Source organism: Lactuca serriola, chromosome 5, assembly GCF_051521515.1.
Source record: "Lactuca serriola cultivar US96UC23 chromosome 5, Lser_US96UC23_V15, whole genome shotgun sequence".
NCBI lineage: Eukaryota > Viridiplantae > Streptophyta > Magnoliopsida > Asterales > Asteraceae > Lactuca > Lactuca serriola.
Window position 1 is genome coordinate 216,159,588 of NC_136412.1, and position 24,462 is coordinate 216,184,049.

Here is a 24,462-nt window from a genome sequence, read left to right on the forward strand (position 1 = left end):
CTATTAAAACTTATATCATCCTTCAGCCCTATGCTCCGAGCATGCTGGAGATGCTTAACCCTACTCAGTCCCTTCGTGAGGGGATCTGTTGGGTTCTCATCCGATGATACCCTCTTTGCCACGAGGATTCCTTCTTCTATGCGATGTTTGATAAAATGATATTTTCTGTCGATGTGTCTGGATCTCCCGTGATCCTTTGGTTCCTTGGCTAAGGCAACAACACTTTCACTATCATAGAAAATTTCCATGGGCTCCTTTATAGTTGGTACTACTCCAAGGTCTCTAATGAAGTTCTTCAGCCATATAGCCTCCTTTTCTGCCTCGCTCGCTGCTATATACTCTGATTCACAAGTGGAATCAGCCACTGTCTCCTGCTTGGAACTCTTCCAAGTGACTGCTCCTCCGTTTAGGGTGAAGACCCAGCCTGACTGAGAGCGGAAATTATCACTATCAGTCTGGAAGCCAGCATCACAATACCCTACAACTCTCAAGTCATCACTCCCACCGAGGGTAAGGACCTAGTCCTTAGTCCTCCGCAGGTACTTGAGGATATTCTTTACCGCAGTCTAATGAGCCTTGCTAGGGTTCCCCTGATACCTGCTAACCATGCTCAAGGAAAAGGCTACATCGGGTCGAGTACAAGTCATAGCATACATGATTGAGCCTACTGCCGAACCATAAGGTACTCGACTCATTTCTGCTATCTCAGCCTCAATACCAGGGCTTTGTGTCTTACTCAATCTGACATTACTCTGGATGGGTAACTCTCCTTTCTTGGAGTTCTGCATGCTGAATCTCTTCAACACCTTGTCCAAGTAGGTACTTTGACTAAGTCCAATTAGTCTTTTACTCCGGTCTCTCAAAATCCTTATCCCTAGAATATAGGCAGCTTCTCCTAGGTCCTTCATAGAGAAACACTTCCCAAGCAAGGACTTAACTTCCTGCAGAGTTGGGATGTCATTTCCTATGAGTAGTATGTCATCCACATACAATACCAAAAAGCTAACTATACTCCCATTAGCCTTGACATACACACAAGATTCATCTTCACTCCTAGAAAAGTCAAATTCCTTGACTTTCTCATCAAAGCAAAGATTCCATCTACGAGGTGCTTTCTTTAATCCATAAATGGATTTCTCAAGCTTACACACTCTATTAGGGTACTCGTTACTGACAAAACCTTCTGGCTGACTCATGTAAACATCTTCAGTCAACTTTCCATTAAGGAAAGCGGTTTTGACATCCATTTGCCATATTTCATAGTCATGAAATGCAGCTATGGCTAACATAACCCTAATAGACTTAATCTTGGCTACTGGAGAAAAAGTCTCATAATAATCCACTCCAGGAGTTTGAGAGAAGCCCTTTGCAACCAGTCGAGCCTTATAAGTGTGTACATTACCATCCATGTCGGTCTTCTTCTTGAAGATCCATTTGCACCCTACAGTCTTATGACCTGGTACATTCTCAACCAAGTTCCAAACTTGATTTTCATACATTGATTGTATCTCGCTATCCATAGCCTTTTTCCATTTAGCAGACTCAGGGCCTGCCATGGCTTCCGCGTAGCTGTTAGGTTCATTTAGACCTACTAGTGTCTCATCACTAATAAGTGTCTCACCTTCCGCAGTAATATGGAAACCATAGTAATGCTCAGGTGCATTCCTAACTCTCGTGGAACGCCTCAGAGGTACAGACTCGTCAATTGGCTCAACAGGAGTTTCCTCCTCAAGTTGAGGGCCAGGGTTTGAAGTTCCTTCACCACTTGACTCTTGAAGTTCTGCAAGGTCAATTTGCCTCCCACTGTCTCCTTGGCTTATAAACTCTCTCTCTCTCTCTCTCTCTCTCTCTCTCTCTCTCTCTCTCTTTCTCAAGACTCCTCTTCTTGCTACAAAGACCACATTATCACTAGGTCTGTAGAAGAGGTAACCAAAGGATCTTTGTGGGTAGCCGATGAAAATACACCTCTCGCTTCGGGGTTCTAGCTTATCATGAGACTCGCGCCTCACAAAAGCCTCGCAACCCCAAATCTTGATGTGGTCTAGTTTTGGTACTTTACCAGTCCACATCTCGTGAGGAGTTTTGGCAACTTTCTTTGTAGGGACTAGATTAAGGATATAGGCGGAAGTCTCTAAGGCATACCCCCATAATGAGATTGGCAGCGAAGCTCGACTCATCATGGAACGAACCGTATCCAACAAGGTTCGATTACGCCTCTCAGCTACACCATTCAACTGCGGTGTCCTGGGAGGTGTCAATTGTGAGACAATCCCACATTCCCTAAGATAGTCGAGGAACTCTGAACTAAGATACTCACCACCTCAATCAGATCGAAGCATCTTAATGTTCCTGCCCAATTGATTCTCGACTTCCTATTTAAATTCCTTAAACGTTTCGAAAGTCTCTGACTCATGCTTGGTTAAGTAGACATATCCATATCTACTGTAATCATCAGTAAAAGTCAAATAATAACGATTAGCATCCCTTGTGGCATGTTTGAATGGTCCACACACATCCGTGTGTACAAGATCCAACAAACCTTCACCCCTCTCACAAGAACCTGTGAAGGGTGACTTTGTCATTTTTCCAAGTAAGCATGATTCGCAACTATCATCTGACTCTAGGTCAAATGACTCCAAGACTCCATCCTTTTGGAGTTGGCCTATGCGTTTCTTACTTATATGTCCAAGACGATAATGCCATAATGATGCTTTATCCAAGTTATTATTATTAGGAGAATCAATACACAAAACATTATTTCCTAAGTTATCAACCACAGATACAGTTTCTTACACACCATCACAAGGTAATGCTTTAAAATAAAGAATATTATTAAAGAAAGCATTAATTGAACCAACTTCATTATCAAATGAGAAGTTAAAACCTTGTTTATACAATGCATGAAAGGAAATAATATTTCTTGCCATTTATGGCGAATAACAACATTTATTCAAATCTAAACTAAACCCACTACTTAGTGATAAAGTATAAACTCCAATCTTGGTGACAGGTGAAGCTTTCCTGTTTCCCATGATCAAGTTTATTCTTCCTTGCTCCATATTCTCACTTCTTCTTAGTCCCTGCAAATCAGAACATATATGAATACCACAACCGGTATCAAGGACCCATGATGATCAAAAATCACCAACAATGTGTTCTTTTAATGGTTTTTTAAAACAAAGTGACTTTTGGTTTTCCATACTTGAGGACAAGTTACGGACTCCATTAAAACACATAATGATCATGAATTAATCTACCACATAGGTTACAAATAATTCCTATGATCATCTAAACATCATAAAATCAAGAACATGAATATGAACACTTTCATGAATCAAAAAATTACACTTAAACTTTGTATTTTTTGATAATTGTCATTGTAAATGGATTATCATGAACATTACACTATCTAAAACAAGTTTTCAAGTACCAAAACAGTTTAGGGTAATGTTTCTAGTCCATTTCCGGCAACAAAAGTCGAAAATCTGCATTCTGAAGCTCCTACTCGTCGAGTGCACGAACCTACTCGGCGAGTAGGATGAAGATACACATGAACTCGGCGATTCCCCCATGGACTCGGCAAGTTCATCAGGCTGATTGCACAAAATCGACTTTTTTCAACAGTTTTGCATCAAGTATCATACAAACAAGCCTAGTCTTTGATACCACTGATGGGTTTTGAGCATTCTAACACTTCCTAAGTGTACATGAAACCCTAATAACCTTGGATGTATGTTTGTCTAATAATCATGCAAAGTTGTTTTCCAAGGTTATGAACCTATCTAGCATACATGGGGTACAATTTTCTTTGTATAAAAGATAGAACTACATACCTTGTTGTTGAAAGTGTTCCTTGAAACCTTGTGAGCCTAGCACCTCAAGTGTGATGCCTCAAATGCTTCACACAACACCAAATGCAAAGAATAAACTTGAGACAATACTCTAACACATGCAAAATCGGCCAAGCCCTCTTGTTTCTTAGTGTAGCCGATTTTGGGGAGAGTGACATTGCTTATATAGTGTGTTGCATTAGGTAAACCCTAATGTTCCATGACTCTTCATTTCTTGATCCATGGGTTAACTCCATGGAGCATCCTATGGGCGGAACCCAACTTGATAAGCCATGGAGCCTCTTAGCCCACTATATAAGATATGGAAGATTTACATAATCTACCTATATATTTAATTAGTTATCTTTTGATCACTTAATTAATTCTAAATTAATTCTTGATCAAAACTAATTAAATAATATTATTAATATATTAGAACTTATAATATATTAATAAACCATATGTGTTATTTCTCTCATTTAGTTTATCCAATTACATGGTGCCATGCAACCCAAATGGACCATGCCGGGTCGGGTCAAGTACTTACCAGAAATAGTTATGAATTTAGACACCTTATCCAACAGCATGTACCAGGTTAATAACCCAATTTTGGTCAATGATCTAGTACGCCGTGCATACAAGCTGAGTACACTGGGCGTACTCAGCCGAGTTGAGTTCTTTGACTTTTGACTTTGTGTAGGATTTGACCAGGTTTGACCTAAGGGTATTTTGAGTTATATTTGAGATTGGTCATTATTTGATGTATAGGTGACTGGTAGAGCTGATATTCGAAGCAGTGACCTATTCAACTATCTGTTCAGACTCAAAAGTGAGTTTTCCTCATTGTACTTGTGGGTCGAAAAAAGCAATTATGGCCCGTTGGGTTATGTATCTTGGTTTTGAGGATGTTGATATGCTGTATTGATATGTTAGGACTGAGTTATGATATATAGGATATTGTTATGTGATAATGATTTGTAGATATACCTGTTAGTCTATTGATTGGTTATATGATTATCTATTTACTGGATATATGTTATCTGATATGTATATGTCGACAAAGTTTGGTCGGGTTGAGGCACATCTGCTTTATGCGGAAGCCAACAAACCGGGGAGTAAGCCATACATAAGCTGTGTGCCCGAGTGGCAAGCCAGACTTATGTTGTGGGCTCAGGAGTAAGCCAACCATAAGTTGTGGGCCGAAAGGCAAGCCAGACTCATGCTGTGGACTCATGAGTAATCTAGTCTGTTAGTTGTGGACCCAATATGCATGTTGTTATATGTTTGTGTGGTGGTACTTTGGGGAAACTTAATAAGCTTTGACTTACGGTTTTTAGTCTCATGTTTTAGGTACTTCAGATGACCGTGGCAAGACGAATGCGTTATCGTACACATCCTTCTATGTCATGTTCTTGGAGATTTATGATACACTGATATTGAGATATTTGTAGTTTATACTTGATTTTGTTATGTTCTTTAAAAAAAACAATGGTTTCTTCTGATTTGGAAAATGAATTTTTTTATCGTGATTTTGGCATGTTCAGGATCATCTTTAATGATTTGAAACATATTGTAGTCCACATGAACATATTGTTTTGCTAAAATTTTCTCATAAACAGTGAGGGAAAAGATGTTTGGTTAGCCGTCGCTTAATAAATGATAGATAACATGAGTGTTTAAAACTTTTCATAAATATAACAACAAACATGGAAACTATTTTAAGACCACTTGTGGGTCCTAAATCGATTATAGTTTGTGGAGGGGAGAAGTTTCAATAACGTAAAAGTTTAACAAGTTTTTTTGAATATGAATTAATTCATTGATACGAATAAAATCAAATGCAAGAGTAATTACTAAAATTCTAGAATTAGAATTACAAAAAATATGAAAACCAACTTCATAAATACATAAATTGAAAGCTCTTTATTGTGAATTTCATACACATAAAATTCAATTACAATTAATCTAATTGTTTTGTGTACTCTTTTATAATGAAGTTAATCCTTATATAACATTTTTAAATTGTGGAATAATTGAATAAGTAACCTTTGTTTGACAATTATCCAATTAGATGTTTACTTGGGTTTACATTTTAATTATTTTTTTATCATGTAACTTTGAGATTAAATGAACTACCTATATTTAACCCATTTATATTACATGTTAGATTAAGAAAAAAATGAATAACCAATGGTAAACCCATTATTCTAACATATCAAATTTGAAAACATCAACATATTTAGTTAAATAATTTTTTTAGTATAAATCTAATCCCAAGTAGTTTAACAAATCATTTTGATCCTAACATAATCTAACAAACCAACCCTAATTATGTTTTACTTTTATATCCATAAGAGAGTGATAAAAACTAAGGATGGAAACGAGATGAGAAATTGACGGTGAATACAATCCATATCCCTGTACCGACCCTAACATTTATATTCATCATATCTCCATTTAACCTAATCCCTGACGGATACAAAGGAAGAATCCCAATAGGTTATGGGGAACATTTGGGGGGGGGGGGGTACCCATTTAGTATTTAAAAAAAACAAAAAATCTTAAAAATATAAACAATAATTATGGAGGAAAATAGTGTCATACCCATCACCACCTAGTGTCTATTTCATATATGAAAACAAATCCCCAAACAATAGAGACTTCATAAAAGACCATTTGAGTTACATATCATAATGCTCCTAAAGAGGAATGTATTTCCTCACAAAGGAAATAATGCACGGGGACAATACTAATAATTCAGAAAATAGATCAAAATAAAGGATACATATTGACAGGGGATTGGACTTGGAAAGAGATCAACATATTTTCTACTATTTATCATGATTATCTATGATGATGGGTTGATCCGAACCAAACAAGCCTTTCAACGTTGGATCATCACAAAATCTCCATCCCGTTACTCATCAAAAAAAGAAGCCCAATCCTATTAAGATCGACTCCCTACTAGTATACGAACATACAAATCAAATTTGCATCCATACTAAAAACCCTACATAAAGAGTGAATAATACAAATAAATATAGGGACTAAGATAACGATTTCACAAAGTTAGAAGGTGTCCTTTGTACTTGAAGAAGAAGGAGTTATAAACATATTAAATACAATTATCATCCTTTCAAAACCAAAAAAGTACACAAAATGGGGGAAATTTTCGAGTATAAAATAGTCTAAATACGATGCGCAGTATCGCACCACCAAGTTAAAGGGTTTCTCTCTCTCCTCTTTTTTCTTTCTCTCACTTCCTCCAGGAGAGAGAAAGCTCCTTCCCTAATCTCTCTTTTTCTCCATCTATCCCTACAGAAAACCCTATCTTTCATATATATCAAGATTTGTTTGAATCTTGATTTTACTTACTTTAGCTGTGTTCGTCAATCGCCGATTCAACTTTAAGCTTTTTGTTCGATTTGAGCAAAAGATAGAAACAATCGAGGTATGCAGGCTGATCAGACGGCGTTGAGCTTGAGACCTGGTGGTGGAAATCGAGGAAGAACTTCTGGCCCTCGCTTTGATTCGTTGGCTTTCGGTTCTTCTGATCTTCCTGCCCTTCGACCTCATGGCGGTGCTGGCGCTCCATCTCTTGCCGCCTTCAAGGTTGTTACTTTGGTTTAACCCTAATTGGATCTGGGCTTTGTATCTCTTTGAACCTCATCTTTGTGGGTATTTAGTTGATTTTTTTTCCTCATCTAGTTGATATCTGTTTTGTTTATATTTATCTAGTCCTCAGTCTCATGTATTGTCTATTTTGTTAATACGTGAATATTGTGTATATATTTCGATCTCCGATGCATGAGCAGCGACTTATGTTAGTTTAAATCAAACCGAAAGTGTAACATATCGATTCAAGATTTTCTTTGATTGACCTCTGATATGTGGCTTGTGGCAAACAGGGATCTGAGAAAGAATGTCCATGATTTACGTTTAATAGGATTTAATCTTATGACCAAGGTTTTTGGAAACAGTAATTTAAGATATTCAATATATTCTGTAAGCTACATGAGAATTAGATTCCCATAGAGAAACCCACTGAAATTGTGTTCGCATATGCGATGCTCATTACCCTTTTTATGATTTTCATTTGAAGTTACCTTGAATTCATCACAGGCACATTCTTTTTTCAGAATTAGATAATATCTGTATCTCCACAATTATTTGGTTGTTACATAGTCTCTCTAATTGATAATTAGTTTCAGACATTCCTTTTACTCAAGTAATTGATAATTTCCTATGGAAGCAAGCGTAGTTCTATAGAATTCCACTCAACATGTTGAGTAATTTGGCATGTGGGTATTGAGCATGGATATCTTAATGAGTTTTTGGTAGTTAAAGATTGTCAATATAATGTAACAGAGTTCTTTTACTAATATGTTTGCTATTGGCAATTTGGTACATATAACTCTTTGATCTTTTTCTTTCAATAGCCTCAATATTAACTTTTAAATTCATTAATTTTTGTCTTATTTTAGAACAATGATTCCCGATTCGAGCTTCGTGAACGTGTTCGTTTCACCAGAGATCAGCTGTTACAACTCAGGGAGGTAATGCATTAAACACTGCATTTAAGCTTCTTTTTTTGTCTTCTAATTGTCTTAACACCGATTTAATGTCGGTTTTTGATACGCATTAAGTCTGTTTTTTATTTGGTGGTAGGTTGTAGATATACCCGAGGAGATACTTAAAGTCAAACAAGAAGTGGAAACTGAATTTTTGGGGGAGGCCCAAAACTGGACCAAATCTGAAGGAACTGTAAGCACCAAACATTTCATATCATCTTTATGTCAATATAACAAAAATTGCAACTTTTTGTCCTATCAAAAAAATGACTATTGTCAAAGTGACAAAAATTGCAACTTTTTGTCACATCGATGTCAATGGGACAAAAACGGTTAATTTTTTTTGTCTAATCAAAAAAGGTGTGACATGGACTTTATGTCAATATGACAAAAACTGTAACTTTTTGTCCTATTAAAAAAGGTGGGACAGAGACTTACTCTTAAACTCTCATATGTGCAAAAGACGATAATGCCCTTCTCATCTGTAGGCACTGTGAACCAGAGCCAGTGTGCTATTGTTTTTTATTTGTGAAAATCAATTCTAATTTTCCAAGAATGTTTTATTTATTTACAGGTGGCAGTTCCTGCTCAGGCACGCTACTCTGAGCCTGACAACCGGGACTGGCGTGGAAGAGCACCGCCTCCTGTGGAGGAGCGGTCTTGGGATTCCGGTAGAGAAAACCGAGACTTTGGTGGCAGGTCTGATGGGAATCAATATAATAGGCAAGATTCCAACTCACAGTTTGGTAGATCACAGGCCTCTCCTAACCAAGGGGTGAGTTTGTAAATTAAATCTTTCTTCTATATTGTTATATATTATTGACAATGGATTTCTCAGTTTCATTCATTTTGCGTGTTATAGCATCCTACTTTCCTTTCTTTCTTTTACAAAATTGTAGTTTAATGAACAAATGATTGAAAGTACATTGCTATTTTTTAAACAGGGTCCTGCTCCTGCTCTTGTCAAAGCTGAGGTGCCCTGGTCAGTTCGGAGGGGGACTCTCTCTGATAAGGATCGTGTCTTGAAGACTGTAAAAGGGTAAACTAGTAAAAAAACTCTACTTGAAAAATCATAATCCATTTATTCAAATTATCATTATACCTTTTGATTTTCAGTATTCTGAACAAGTTGACTCCGGAGAAGTTTGACCTCCTCAAAGGTCAACTCATTGACTCAGGAATCACAACAGCTGATATTCTCAAGGTTTGTATGTATTATATATATATATATATATATATATATATATATATATATATATATATTACATAACAAATTAATAATAATATGGTGGTTGTTTATGGAATTTTTAGGGGGTTATCTCGTTGATATTTGATAAGGCTGTTCTCGAGCCAACTTTTTGCCCAATGTATGCTCAACTGTGCTCAGATCTTAATACAAAGCTTCCACCATTTCCATCTGATGAACCTGATGGAAAGGAGATTACATTCAAACGTGTTTTGTTAAATAATTGTCAAGAGGCATTTGAAGGTGCTGACAAACTGAGGGCAGAAATAAGACAGATGTCTGCCCCTGAACAAGAATCTGAACGCAGAGACAAAGAGCGAATGATTAAACTTCGCACACTTGGAAACATCAAACTTATTGGTGAGCTTTTGAAGCAGAAAATGGTCCCTGAAAAGATCGTGCATCACATTGTTCAGGTTTCATTTTTCATCTACTTCCATTTCTTTCTTTTTATAATTTTTTACTTTCACTATTTTTCTTATTATGGTGAATTTGACATGACATGACAGGAGCTTTTAGGATCAGACAATAAAATTTGTCCAGAGGAGGAAAACGTAGAAGCAATATGCCAATTCTTTAACACCATTGGCAAACAACTAGACGAGAGCCTTAAATCAAGGCGTATTAATGATCTTTATTTCAACCGACTCAAAGAGCTCACAACAAACCAACAACTAGCTCCACGAATGAGGTTCATGGTTCGTGATGTCATCGATCTCAGATCAAACAACTGGATTCCAAGGCGCGAAGAGGTAATCACCCATTCCATTCCATTCCATTCCATCTGAACAAATAGATCATTAATGTTGGATCTTGTTCTTAAGGTGAAAGCCAAGACTATAACCGAGATTCACACGGAAGCAGAGAAGAACATGCGACTCCGCCCTGGTTCAACCGCGAGTATCCGAAACAGCCGCGCGTTGGCTGCCGGAGCACAAGGCGGTGGCGGTGGCGGTGGTTTCAACCGCCCGGGGGCAGGTGGCTTAATGCCCGGAACACCCGGGATGTCTCCTGGGCCCCGCATGATGCCCGGGACACCCGGTTTAGAAAACGATAACTGGGAGGTTCAGAGGTCCCGCAACATGCCTAGAGGCGGTGCTCAACAACAACCTTTACTCAACAAAACACCATCACCAACTCAAAGATTTCTCCCACAAGGCTCCGGCGGTTTCATTAGCGGCAAATCAAGCGCCCTGTTGCAGGGAAGTGGCGGTGGTGGTGGTGGTGCTACTCCTGTCCCTGTATCTCCGGCGAAACCTGTTCCGGCTCCGGCTCCGGCTCCGTCTCCGGTTGCAGCTGCTCCGGTGAAGGTGAAGAATCCTGATGAGCTGAGGAGGAAAACGGTTTCGCTTCTGGAGGAATATTTTAGTGTGCGGATGCTTGATGAGGCTTTACAGTGTGTGGAGGAGCTCAAAGCACCGGAATATTACCCTGAGTTTGTGAAGGAAGCGGTTTCGTTAGCATTGGAGAAAAGCGCACCGTGTGTGGAACCGTTGGTGAAGCTGCTGGACCATCTTGTTTCCAAAAAGGTTCTGACTCGAGCCGACTTGACCGCTGGGTGCACCGCATACGGCTCGTTGCTGGATGACATCGCGATTGATTTGCCAAAAGCACCTGACAGTTTTGGTCAGATGATGGGGCTTTTGGTGGTGTCTGGTGGGTTGGATTTCAAGGTGGTGGGGGATGTTTTGAAGTGTATGGAGGATGACTTTTTTCAGAAGGCGGTTTTCATGGGTGTGAAACGGGTTGTTGGAAGTGGGATTTTGGAGGCACAGGCGGCTGATGTGGCGGCGTGTGAGAGGCTGTTCTAGGTGTGTGAAATGAAATCACATGACATGACAGGTGAGTCTGTATAATCGATGATGTTTTTGTTGAGGGGTTATGATAGGCATAGTTGTTATGTGTTTGGAAACAAAAAAGGTGGACGAATGTTGCCATGAATTTTGAGTTTTTCTTAATTTTTTGTTTTTTGTTTTAGTTTTTTGTGACTTTCGAGTTAAATTTGATTATTGTTGAGACTTGAAAGTTCATAAAAGGAACTGTTGTATTTTATTGAAATCTCAATTGTTTTCTTATGATTGGTTTTGGGTGTACCTTTGACACATTTTAGCCTGGAAGTTTAAGCTTTCAAGAAATCGTTTACCTGGTTGATGAATTACTTTTATTTTAGTTCAATAAATTCAAGAATATACATTTTAGCTTTTATTTTTGAATGTAGAATTTTTGTGTAATTTTGGTTTAAAAAAAAAATTAAGCCTTGTAACATGAACAAAAGTGAAAGTTAAGGGTAACGAGAAGTTTGAAGAACAAAAGTGACAGTTACCAACAGTCCAACACTTTTTGATGCTATTGACATTTAAGTTGCTTTTAAGATGTATGTTGTGGTAAATCACTGAAATAGAGTATTATGATGTGTTTCAATTTTTTTACAAGTGAAGTTGGCAAAGACAACTAAAATCTAAATGAGGGTCAACTCCAAAAATCTAAACGAGCGTTAACACCATCTTCAATCCAACTTCATATTTTTATACCAACATGGTTTACAAATGGTGCAAATAATGTTTTAATTCGAACACTAATTTATTTTTTACACAATTCCATACATCAAAAGATATATTTTTTGTTCATAAATTATATATCGTCAAAAATACCTTTCAACTTACTAACTTTATACAAATATATTTGCAATTTTATTTTTGTTGTAATAATTTTATATTTATAATGTGTATTGTTATAAATTATAACCAAATAAATTATTTGTTTGATTATAATTAATAACTATTATCTTATATCTTATACTATATATAAATATATAAAGCATATTAGTCATATCTTAAATTTTAAGAGGTACAAGATACAAAGTTTTTTTATACAAATCAATTATGCATAACAAAACCATTAATACTTGCCAAATTTTTGAAGACTTGAATTAAGGAAAGTTAATAAAATTAATTTGGAGCAAAAAAACAATTTAATAATATTAAATCCATCAATATAAGTTTATTTACATTTCTTAAACTAGATACCGATAATAATTAATTTACATCAAATGTATAAACATACAATATAAGTATAAGTTCTAAACATAAATATTTAACTAAAAGTGGTAATTTTTCTTATTACGTAATAAGTAATAACAAAATCTAATAATTATTTCTCCGTAAAAAAACTATTCGTTCAAAAAACTATTTATCGTCACTGCTTTGCACGGGCACACGTCTAGTATTTATAATATACCTAGTCATTTCTTATAAAGTAGAAAGAAATAAACATAGAACTTTGGGATTAAAGATGATACTTGAATTTAACATAATTTGGTGAAAACGAATTCCTAACTTATTTTTTTAAACTTGGATGATTTTTAAGAAATTTAATATGAGTCTCACTGGTCACTATCCCATCTCCCATCCTCCCGAACTTCTATTTCCTTTCCATATTTAATGACATCGACGTCTTCACCATCCCTTCTTTTTTCAGTCCTTCAACTCCGACGAACCAACATCACAAAAGATGGAAATGTAATAGAAGTTATGATGCATTAGGTTGTGGTGGTGGAAAATTCGATAAAAAGACAGTAGGTTGTGGTGTTGGTTCGCCGGAATTGAAGGACCGAAAAAAAAAGGAATGACGAAGACGTCGATGTCACTAAAGATGAAAAGGAAATAGACGTTGGGGAGGATGAGAGATAGGATGGTGACTAGTGGGACCTATATTAAATTTCTTAAATGTGGTTTAGGGTGAGGAGCTACATATATGTGGGGTCTATTAATTTTTTTAAATATATAAAAAATAAATATATAAATAAGAAAATTAATTAAAAAATAAATTAATAAGGACACAATAGTCTTTTTAGGTAAGACATAGACAAAATGTGCAACAAAAATAAACATTATGGACCATCCGAGTTAAAAAAAATAAGTGAGAGACCAAACGCATAAATTCTCCCAAACCGCAGAGACCATTCGTGTAATTTACTCTTACTTTTCGTTTTGTTCATATTCGGGTAACTATTTTTTTTGTATACATCTAACTAACGAACTTGTTGAAAATGTTCACATATGACCATTATGACCGGATGAAACTTGCCAGCATGTCATAATGGTCATATGCGAACACTTCCAAAAAGTTCGTTACCTAGATATGTAAAAAAAAAAGAATTACCGAGATGTGAACAAATTGAAAAGTTAATTACCTTAATAAGTCATATTCCCCTTATAATTTGCCAAACTTTATTTATTTATTATTTTTATATTTTTGATTTTATGTTTTAACGATATGTTACTTTTGGAAAAACTTTTTAAATTTTAGCCTTTGATGGTTGCCATCCGTTGAGATGTGTATGGTGACCGGCTTGCTGACATGGATTAGCACATCTAGAAAAAAAGAAGAAGACATAGGGGCTGAAAGGGGTGATGGTTTCAAACTCATGTCTAAGGATATCCATATCAACGCAATACTATTAACCTTTCAAATGAACCACATCAGCTTTTGCAATTACAATTCACATTAGTACAATAACAACCACTATTTCAAAGTGGACTCCATTGTCACATCAACATAAATAAATTTGTATAAATATAATACCATTGATATATTTGTAATAATTAAAGTATATAAATAAATTTTTAATAGAGAAAGAGAGAAAAAATGTGGTAGAAGGCTTGCATGTATCGAAAGAGAAGTGGTTATAGTGATACACCATGTCACTTGAGAGGAGAATTGCAAGACAATTAAATAGGCCATGTGTGGGTGAACTAAGACAATAGAACACTTTCATAATAGGGATAATGTCACTGTAGCACAATGAACTTTTGTGATTTGTCCGATTTGACCAATTATGTTTTTTTTTCTGCGCATTAGGTCATCTAACTTTTACTGTACATGTCAATTAGGTCATTATCGTTAGTTTTTAACCATTCCTCCATTAACTAGTTATCTAAATTACACGAATGGCCCCTATGGTTTAAATTTCTTTCGTAATTGGTCGTTATCAGCCATGTTTCAAATCATACGACTAAAACTACCACAATTTTCAAACTCTAGGGACCAAAGTGTAACATTGTCATCCTCTTCCCTAAATTCTTTCCTCTATTACTCTGATAAAGTCGCTAGGGCTCCGTTACATTACACTCACCAGCCCTCGAGAGGTAGCCGGAAGGATTCGTAGACGAAGCATTGGCACTCACCAGCTGTCGAGATGCTTCCATGTTGTCTTCCATCAATTCCGTTTTCCGTTTGGTGGTACAGTAGGACAACGTTTAGAAGAGTTTCACGCTGTCGGAGTACCTGCCGGAGACGGCATACAGTGGTTCAGTCACATCGAAAAAGGAGATTTATCTGCATCTTTGCAGTCATCCAGTCATCTTAGATGAAGGAAAGAAAGTAAACTTTTGAATAACTTTCGTATTTCATTTAATTTGACTCTGGTTAATTTCATATTTTCTACCAATCTTCATAAACATGAAAAATGCTCAAAACAAATTAAATTTAGAGGTCTCGAAATGGGAAACAAGTTTTGAATAGTATCGATCTGATTCTCTTAATCCAATTTCAACAGAGTTTTTGGTTGGATAAAAGTAGCGAGAAGAAACGCTACATGTTAGCTGCGAGACAGTTATCAATCGCTTCTTCCGATTCCCCAAATTGTTGGATATGGATGCCAACAACAGAATCAAGGTAATATTAGGCTACTCGCTCATAGCTATTAACACCTCAAAAATTATTCCTTTATTTTAACTCCTCGAATCTCGAATTACAAATTCACAGAGGCAGCCGAACTGATCTGTGTGAGTTTGCTTGAAATCATTGACAAAATCAGTATTTCAATCTTCTCCCCTGATACAACTTACGTTGCTCTTCTCATGTTCAAAACAACACCGAAAGCTTATGGATTTGAGTACCAACCGGTGGAGGTCTGTATTGGTTTTCACGGCGACCGGAGTCAAACCCGGATGGTGTATCTCGACCCTGAAGCAGGATGGAGACGAGGACTCTGATCAATGAGAGGAATTGGGATGTTTAGCAAAGTAGGATTTACGAATTGGGATGTGTCTTCGCCTTCTAAAGAGAATGGTTCGGAACAAAGAGACGATGAGTGATTTGAGATTGAGATCGGAGAATACTTTAATGGCGGTGGTGATGCGGCGGAACTGGAGCTGCATGTGGTGAAGGTGAATGAAGGGAATTTGAAGACTGGTCTTGTTATTCATGGTATCGAGTTTAGGCCTAAAAAATTGTAAGTAAGAATTAAGAATTAAGAAAGTAGTTATTGTGTTGGAAATTGAAAATCAATTAGTTTGGTTTATTGGAAAACAACTGATTTTTTTTTGTTTTTTCGTTTAGCGATATGATATGGTTGTAATTCAGAAATTGTAATGTATTGAATATTGTTTGGGATTTTTTACATTAAAAAGTTCCGAAAGAATTTACACTTTGGTCCCTAGAGTTTGAAAATTGTGGTAGTTTTAGTCGTGTGATTTAAAACATGGCTGATAACGACCGATTACGAAAGAAAATTAAACCATAGGGGCCATTCGTGTAATTTAGATAACTAGTTAACGGAGGAATGGTTAAAAATTAACGATAATGACCTAATTGACATGTACAGTAAAAGTTAGATGACCTAATGCGCAGAAAAAAAACATAATATGTCAAGTCGGACAAATTACAAAAGTTTATTGTGCTACAGTGACATTATCCCTTCATAATACATTGTCTTAACTTAATAGTTATATACATATTTACACGAGTTTATACATATACAATACATATTTGTATGTATTTTATCATATCAATATGTGTGTTTATATGTATTATTTAGGATAAAAGCATATTTAAATATATTAATTTGTTTTTATACGTATTATTATGCTTTTATATAAATAAAAATGTTTTTACAAGTATTTTTATTTTTTATACGTATAAATATATTTTATATGCAACTATTTATACAAAAACATATTTATATATTCTTATACATATAAATAGGTTGTTATAAGAATTTATACATAAAAAAAATATTTAAAAATCTAAATATGTATAAATCATTTTATTAAGAATAAATATGCATATAACATGTATTTATGCAAATACAAATATATTTATATGTTTCTATATCTGTAAACATATTTTTATAAGCATTTATAAATATAAAATGTATTTATATACGTTTAAAAGTATAAAATTAAAAATTATTTTTATACTTATTTAAATGTTTTAATATGTATTTAAATTTTTTTTATACATAATTAATATATTTTTATTCGTATTTATACATGGAAAATATATCAAAACGTACACACATACACACACACACACATATATATATATATATATATATATATATATATATATATATATATATATATATATATATATATATTATGTCTAAATAAGCTTATATATTTTTTATACAAATAAAAATATATAAACACACATAAAGTGGTTTATAGGTATATATTATGTTTATAAATTTGATTTTACATGTTTTTTATACACTTAAATATGTCTTTATCGGTATAAATCCTATAACAACGTATTTATATGTATAAAAATATAAAATATGTTCATATGAAAAAATATGTATTTTGTATGTGTAAACTAGTGTAAGTATGTACATACATATAAATTTAAGGGAATATATTACCAAAATATTCCTTTTTCTTAGTGGAAGAGGCATATGAAGTCATTAGTTCGGAACTTGCATCTTCCTTCAATGCCATTTTTTAAGATCTGAATGTACGTCAACATACCAATCAACACCCACATTAGCAAAAAAACCAACACATCAGGCTCAAGTGTCTCAATGGGTGGTAAAATACCATATGTCAAACACTGAAAAGTTTTTCCAAAAGTAATGATAAATGAGGAATAAAAAAATAAGTTATGGATATTTTTAGTGCCATTTAAAAAAAAAATCTGAATCCACACGAGCAATGGAGCATGCTAATCAACATCAATATTTAGCAAAAACAACACATCAACTCTCAAGTGAGTCAACTGGATGATAACCGTTCAAATACTAAAAGTTTGAATTTTGTTTTCAAAAGTAATAATAAATAGGGATAATGACTTAATAGTGTAAGATATTTTTTGAAATATATTTAGTCTTTATTCTTTTTTTGTTGTAAAATAAACCCTTATACTTTAATAATATGTACACATTAGGTTATTTTCACCGGATTCTACAGGTTTTACTGACGTGGAGGGTTTATTTTACAAAAAAAATAAAAATAAAGACTAAATGTGTACATTTCAAAAAATATCTTACCCTATCAAGTCGTTTTCCTTTTCTTTTATTTTGTTGAAATGAAATACCCAGGTGACATCCACATATCCACAACGAGATTTTTCCAACTTTTATTCATCATGAAAAAGTGGGAGAACCCCGATCTCCGGCGACTCCTTTGTGTGTTCCTACACATCACTGGTAACAAGGAGGAATGATGGCAAAAACAGCAAGGTCGAAGGGGGAGGCAGGAGGAAGTAGAGACGGTAGTTGGCGGCGAGGAGTTGCTCTGGTAGCCTCCTCGTCGATTCTTTCTTCTTTTTCTGGCAACATATCTCAAAGATGGAGGCAAAGAGAGACAGATCGGAGAAACACAACAGGTAAAGAGTGTTTGGCTGTTGCTGTTCGACCGGAAGGAAGAGAGACGAGAAAGAGAAGGGTCGCCGCCCTTTTCTTGTTGCCGGAGGATCACCCACCTTCGGTGACTAAGCTAATTAATTGCTATTTAGTGCCACTTGTGTTTCCACATCAGCAAAACCTGTAGAATCCGGTGAAAAGGACCTAATGTGTACATATTAATAAAGTATAAGGGTTTATTTTACAAAAAAAATGACTAAATGTGTACAATTCAAAAAGTATCTTACACTATCAAGTCATTTTCCCTAAAAGAAAATTCGTATATGACCGGTATACCGGGTATAGCCGGTCACAAGGATTGCATTGTTACAAAAATAAAGTATAAGGGTTTATTTTACAAGAAAAAAAGAATAAGAACTAAATATGTACATTTCAAAAAATATCTTACCTTATCAAGTCATTTCCTTAATAAATAAGGAAAAAAAAGTTAGGGCTACTTTTTTTTTTAAATATACAAATAATGGCTTTCGTGGCATTAACCACATATTTTGTTTTCGTTTTTCGTAAGTAAATATTGTTTTCGTTTTTCGTAAGTAAATATGTATTTTCATATAAAAATATATATTTTCGATAATCAACATGAGAATTTTGTCTTCAAAACAATATTGTTTTGGTGATTTTGCAGGTACTGTGTCAATTTCTTAGGTGAAATACCTCAAAAATTCATGGCTATTTTAGTAAAACCTTAGTTTTTTTTTTACTTAAATCTTGAAAAACAAAATAAGTCGGAAATATGAGGATTAACCTATTGTCATTTTCTCTCCAAAAAGTTAACTACAAACCCATTGAGAATTATCAGTTATGTAACATCCGCAAATCAATACGAGGTGCTTTGGTCTTAACTCTTAAGGTATTAGATTCTTATTTAAAATATTAATAAAATGAATAATTGATTTAAATTAAGGGATTTGATTTAACTTATTAATGTCTTGAATGATATAAACAAAGGGCTATTGGATGGACTTGGTGACTTTGATAAGTCGTAAAGTATATAATATCAACGTCTTTTTTCAATTTAAAAAATCTATCAACTTCTATGACTGAATAAACCTTATCATCTAATTCACTGTAGTATACAAGTTGAGTTTAATACTTTAATGGATCCAACATAATTTCTCGATTCTTGAAGTGAACTGTACCGCTGAAATAGAAAACTCAAAAAATGGAACTTAAAAACAAGATGTGAATACCATACTAAAGATGTTGATGGAGATACAAAGATATATCAACACATATTGATTGAATAAGAATATAAAAGGAGATTAGAGAGATGTGAAAACTTTGTTGAACGTATGACTCAAATTAATAAAGAGATTTATATCATATTATTTCATTCTAAATCATTGGACTATGTTTTGGGTATTTATGGTAAATGCCAGCTTTTTAATTTAATAATATATACTAAATCAGAAATTATAATTAAAAGAAAAGCAATTGTAAACAGTGCATTCTCACTTATGGTTCATGTTTTTTGGAACAAAACATTAAATAACTATGCAATGTATAACATTAACAAAACATTAATATCCTAATACCTTTATTACAACTTTACAAGTAATACCAAAAAAGTAGAAAATATAGACAACAAGTGGTTTTGATGGGTAAATACAATAATCCCAATAGAGTTGGGGGAACAACACCCACTAGTCCCCTACTACCTCTGTCCCTGTTTAATACGATGATTGTGACCTAATAATGATTACTTGAGAATTAAACCATTTAAAAAATGTTCACTTCAACTTTTTGGTGCCATGTTATTTTAAAGAAATATTTATAAGATGATAGTTCAACAATTTGATATAAATTAGTTTCGTGAATTTGATTTATTGTGCAAAGTACTCGAAAATAACATTTGTCCAAAAAAGGAAAAAACTATAACACGATCTCATAAGAGTTGTTTTTTTTTTTTTTTTTTTTTTTAATTTTTTTTTTATTTTTATGAATTAATGTTCATTCTGTTAATAGATATGGAAAACATTATATTTTCTTATAATATTATATGCTTCGACCTTTCTAACCTATTTTGGAAAATCAAATGTCTTAATAACTTTGCATATTATAAGTTTAAAATCGCTCATCCAACACTTTTAGATAAACTCAAAAAAAAAGCCTTACTATTTTCTTTTTCAATCAATCTCGAACCCTATAAAAACAAATTATTTTAACATTTTTTTAGAACAGCGATTATTTTTACATAGGATAAAAAAAAAAAAAAACCATTTAATGTAAATAAACATTAAATTTATTTAAATAAAACTAACAATTAGAAGGGATGGATTTTCAATTGAAGATTAGTCGTTGGTATAACTGCAGCAGAGCTCCCGCGCATCTGCTGCAAGCCAAAGAGGGGGGAATGGCGTCGGAAACCACCGCCGGTTCAGACGAATCGTTGAAGCTTGCCATAGCCATAGCTCTTCTTCGTTCCAAAGTCCTGAAGAAACATTCTGAAACTCCTCATCCTCCATCCGCTACCTCGAGTTCTGATGCTATCAAGTGGAAACGCAAGGTACATTTCCTCATATCCCATTCATCAACTGATTCGAAGTCAACTTCGAATTAATTTATAATTCTAACCAAAATCATTAATACAACGTGTTTATGAGGTCAAAATTTAGCAATTCTCTTTGTAAATCTCTTCAGGCGAAAGAGCGCAAACAAGAGATTTTCAGACTAAAAAAAAATCTCGAAGAAGTTGAAGGTTTCTCTCTCTTCTCTATATGCGTATAATGTAAGTGTTGTATCTAAAAAGTTCATCTGTTTCGTATGCAGATGGATTACATCATGAATTATTCACGGGGAGTGCATCCTGCAAATGCTATTTCTTTGAAAATTTAGGGAAATTGAATCCTAATCAGCTATCAGGAGAGGGATGTGACGGGAGATTCAATGATGTCTTACGCCGTAGATTTCTTCGACAAGGTTTTATACATATGTGATTGGTTCTTTGTGTTTATGTGTGTGTGTACTTGTATCTTTTGTAAAACAATTTTGGAATTGTTGTTGCAGTGAGACTGAAGGAAAGAAGAAAAAGAAGAAGTGAGGGTTCCAGTTTCACACAAGGATCATTTTGGTCTGGTAATAGATTACTGCGATTATCATCCAAATTATGTTCTTAATTTAGGGCTTCCGTATGTTATTTAACTTTCCATTATCTTATTACTCGGGGAAAATGCAACTTGATTGTGTATACCGTTTGCATTTGCAGAGCATAATGATGAGGAGATTGAACAGCTTAGGGCTTCAGTTGATTTTCTTGTGGAGTTATGTGATACTATATCTTCTGTAAGAGTGTTTTGCTAATTAATTGAATTCTTCCTCTTTTTCATTCTTCTTATTCTACCGACCATGTGAAGCAAGTCTTATCTTCAACCTTTTACTTTCTGCGTGTGCTATTGTTGCAGCCAGATGATGCTAATTTTGCAAATTGGTCCCACCAAGCTGTAGACTTCATTTTGGGTATCTCCTTTTTGTTTCATTTTGAAGTCAACCCTTGCATATTTCCATTTAAAACCTATGCTCTATTCTTATGATCTTCTCTTTGTCCTTTCCCTGAAGATGCAATCAAGAATATTTTGTCCAAGGGAACAAGTATCGAACATGTTGAAGGGATTGTTGGCAGTTTGTCACTACGTTTAGTCAAAAAAATGTGCACCACATCACAAGGAAATGGTAAAATTTTTCTCTTCTGTAAATCTAAATATGTGTTCATATCAGATTATCAGACATCTATTATTTCATATCTTTGTTAAATCATCTTCTGATCGACTCAGTAATTCTGTTTCAGAAGCTCATAATCAGTTTGAAACTAATCCCCAGTTCCATGTTCAGCATTTGCTTCGTAAGCTTGGAAGTGAATCATGTGTTGGACAACAAGTGATTCTTGCAGTTTCTCAAAGAATCTCTTTACTCTCAGAAAATTTGCTGTTTCTTGATCCATTTGATTCAGCTTTTTTTGAAATGCATACCAGTCTCTACATTTTGTAAGTTATTATTATTATTATTATTATTATTATTTATGTGAATGCAACATGATATGCTTCTTGTTTCTCATATGCAATGTTGATACTCATGACACTTTTATAACTTAGCAAGAATATTATTTGGGTTGTGAATATGTTTACTTTGTGATTAACAGGATCCAGCTTATTGAATTTTTGGTATCAGATAACCTTATAAGTTGGTCAAAGACAGATGGATTTGCTTCAGGTATGCATGTATTTTCATCATGCTAATTACATTACATGTGGTTAATTTTAAGTATTATAATATCATATACTATAATATAGAGTTGTTAGAAGAGTGGGTGACTTCAATCCTCCATGCTCGAAAAGGACTTCAACTGTTGGAAAGCAGATGTGGGCTTTACATTTTATATATGGATCGTGTAATTGGGCTAATTGCCAAATTAGTGGCCCAGATTGCATCTCTCCACAACCTCAACCCCAACATTCTTCGAACCTTGCTTTGCTGAATCTATACATAACATACTAGTTTAATGGTAAATATATATATATTTTTAAGGAGCCATGGATCATGTTGAATGCTGCGTGTGTATGTCTTCAAATTCATTATTGTTATGATATTAATAAAAATAAGATTTTGATAGCTCAAAAAAATATTATATTCAAGTTATGGATAGTTAAATAATGACAAAACTGCACAAATGGTACCTGTGGTTTGCTCAAAATTGTCACCTTGGTCCAAAAATGTTTGGACTAGCACCAATGGTCTAAAATTTTCATTTTATTGCTGGTCTAAAATTTTCATTTTATTACTTGTTTAGTTCAATCTATTCTGATTTTTTTTTCAAAATGATGGATTTTCCCCTGTGAATATGATTTTTTTTTTCTTAATTGTTTTTCTTGATTTTCAGATTTAAAAAAATAAAAAATAAACAATAAAAATATAAATAAATCTCTCTCTCTCTCTCTCTCTCTCTCCAAATACCCATCTTCTTCTTTCTGTAGATGAACAAAAAAACACCTAGAACAAATTGTTGAACACGTCAATTCTTAATGGAGATGGAGAAAAGAGAATGAGAATTCATATCTAGGGTTAGTCTTCTCCATCTATTTTCATCACTGTTAGGATCGGTTTACAACACCACCCTCTTCTCAGTTCATCTTCACCATCTGTGGCTCGATTTTCACTGTCACCAAAAAACCCACCCCAACCACACCCTCGAGTACCACGGTATCAGAAGATGAAATAGAGGGCATATCGAATAAGGGAGAAAGAAGAAAACAAAATCAGAAGACGAAATCATGAAGACGAAATCAAATCGAGTTCGTGGGTTCTTGGGTTCTTCATCTGAACACACACACACGGTGATCTGAAGGCGAATCGACGGAGGACAAAACCCTAAATCGAAATCCGCTTCTCTACCTTATCTCTCCGACGATAGTCTTCAGTCGTGAGCTCATGTCTTCGATCTCCTCCTTAGACAAGAATGGATTTGCACCAGCGAAGTCTGAAAACCTTCTTCAGATCGACGGATCTGAAACCCCTCCTCCCCTTCATATCTAGTCATCCAACTTTCTTTCATCTTTTTTATTCCTGTAAACAACCATCGAAGCATAAATCCAATTACACAAAATCGATTTCCAGATAAAGATGAGGGATGAACACCCAAGAATCGATTTCTAGAAATTTAGAACACGCACACACACACACATACACTCTTAAATTGATTTCCAGGAACACAAAGACACAATTTTAGTTTTTGATTCGAATTTAGGAATCTGATTCTTAAGTTACCCTTGAAAAAAAAAAACTCACAAATGATTTCCATTGAGTTATGATTTAGAAAAACCTAACTGAAAACGAGATTGGAAAGATACCCAAATGAGAGATTTTCTTCAAAAGGAGAGAGAGAGATTTGGTTTTTAATTTTTTTTTAATCAGAAAAATATTTACATAAATAAAAAACTAAAAAATGCTAAAAGCAAAGGCAAAAAGCAAATCGGACTAAACTCGCAATAAAATGAAAAGTTTGGACCTATGGTGTTAGTTCAAACATTTTTAAACCAAAGTGACAATTTTAAACAAACCACAAACCACAACCATTTATGCAGTTTAGTCTTAAATAATTTTAGTTTTGGGTTAATCAGAAAAATGATCAAACTAGGAAGGCCCATATAATAATTTGGCCAATGTTTTGACAAATAAAAA

At 34.4% G+C, this 24,462-nt stretch overlaps 2 protein-coding genes and 1 long non-coding RNA gene across 4 annotated transcripts; 2 read left to right on the forward strand and 1 right to left on the reverse strand.

The window, feature by feature from the left end:
• The first annotated feature begins 7,026 nt into the window (after nucleotides 1-7,026).
• Nucleotides 7,027-11,722, forward strand: LOC145053568 (eukaryotic translation initiation factor-like). Its single transcript, XM_079001631.1, has 9 exons — nucleotides 7,027-7,442; nucleotides 8,315-8,386; nucleotides 8,499-8,594; nucleotides 8,976-9,176; nucleotides 9,346-9,440; nucleotides 9,518-9,605; nucleotides 9,713-10,063; nucleotides 10,157-10,399; nucleotides 10,472-11,722. The coding sequence occupies exons 1-9, from the start codon at nucleotides 7,284-7,286 to the stop codon at nucleotides 11,456-11,458; spliced, it is 2,292 nt and encodes a 763-aa protein (XP_078857757.1). The 5' UTR covers nucleotides 7,027-7,283; the 3' UTR covers nucleotides 11,459-11,722.
• Nucleotides 11,723-20,589: 8,867 nt separating this feature from the next.
• On the forward strand, nucleotides 20,590-22,916 carry MPS1 (multipolar spindle 1). 2 transcript variants are annotated; one of them, XM_079001633.1, is made up of 10 exons: nucleotides 20,590-20,797; nucleotides 20,932-20,989; nucleotides 21,061-21,210; nucleotides 21,298-21,366; nucleotides 21,497-21,573; nucleotides 21,693-21,747; nucleotides 21,847-21,960; nucleotides 22,079-22,271; nucleotides 22,427-22,497; nucleotides 22,578-22,916. In XM_079001633.1, the coding sequence occupies exons 1-10, from the start codon at nucleotides 20,645-20,647 to the stop codon at nucleotides 22,760-22,762; spliced, it is 1,125 nt and encodes a 374-aa protein (XP_078857759.1). In that variant the 5' UTR covers nucleotides 20,590-20,644; the 3' UTR covers nucleotides 22,763-22,916. The 2 variants fall into 2 exon arrangements, with proteins under 2 accessions (XP_078857759.1, XP_078857758.1); XM_079001632.1 differs by having other exon boundaries at nucleotides 22,076-22,271; nucleotides 22,578-22,911.
• A 384-nt stretch (nucleotides 22,917-23,300) lies between these two features.
• LOC145053570 (uncharacterized) lies at nucleotides 23,301-24,148 on the reverse strand. The gene is made up of 2 exons (XR_013684529.1): nucleotides 24,070-24,148; nucleotides 23,301-23,847 (listed from the first exon to the last, which is right to left on the reverse strand). It is a non-coding gene; the product is annotated as an uncharacterized LOC145053570 (long non-coding RNA).
• Nucleotides 24,149-24,462: the final 314 nt, after the last annotated feature.

Coding starts and splice junctions, on each gene's coding strand:
- LOC145053568 (XM_079001631.1), top strand. CDS start 7,284: ATGCAGGCTGATCAGACGGCGTTGAGCTTGAGACCTGGTGGTGGAAAT. Junction 10,064..10,156: donor TCGTGCATCACATTGTTCAG/GTTTCATTTTTC, acceptor ATGACATGACAG/GAGCTTTTAGGATCAGACAA. Junction 10,400..10,471: donor GGATTCCAAGGCGCGAAGAG/GTAATCACCCAT, acceptor CTTGTTCTTAAG/GTGAAAGCCAAGACTATAAC.
- MPS1 (XM_079001632.1), top strand. CDS start 20,645: ATGGCGTCGGAAACCACCGCCGGTTCAGACGAATCGTTGAAGCTTGCC. Junction 21,961..22,075: donor CACCACATCACAAGGAAATG/GTAAAATTTTTC, acceptor ATTCTGTTTCAG/AAGCTCATAATCAGTTTGAA. Junction 22,498..22,577: donor GACAGATGGATTTGCTTCAG/GTATGCATGTAT, acceptor ACTATAATATAG/AGTTGTTAGAAGAGTGGGTG.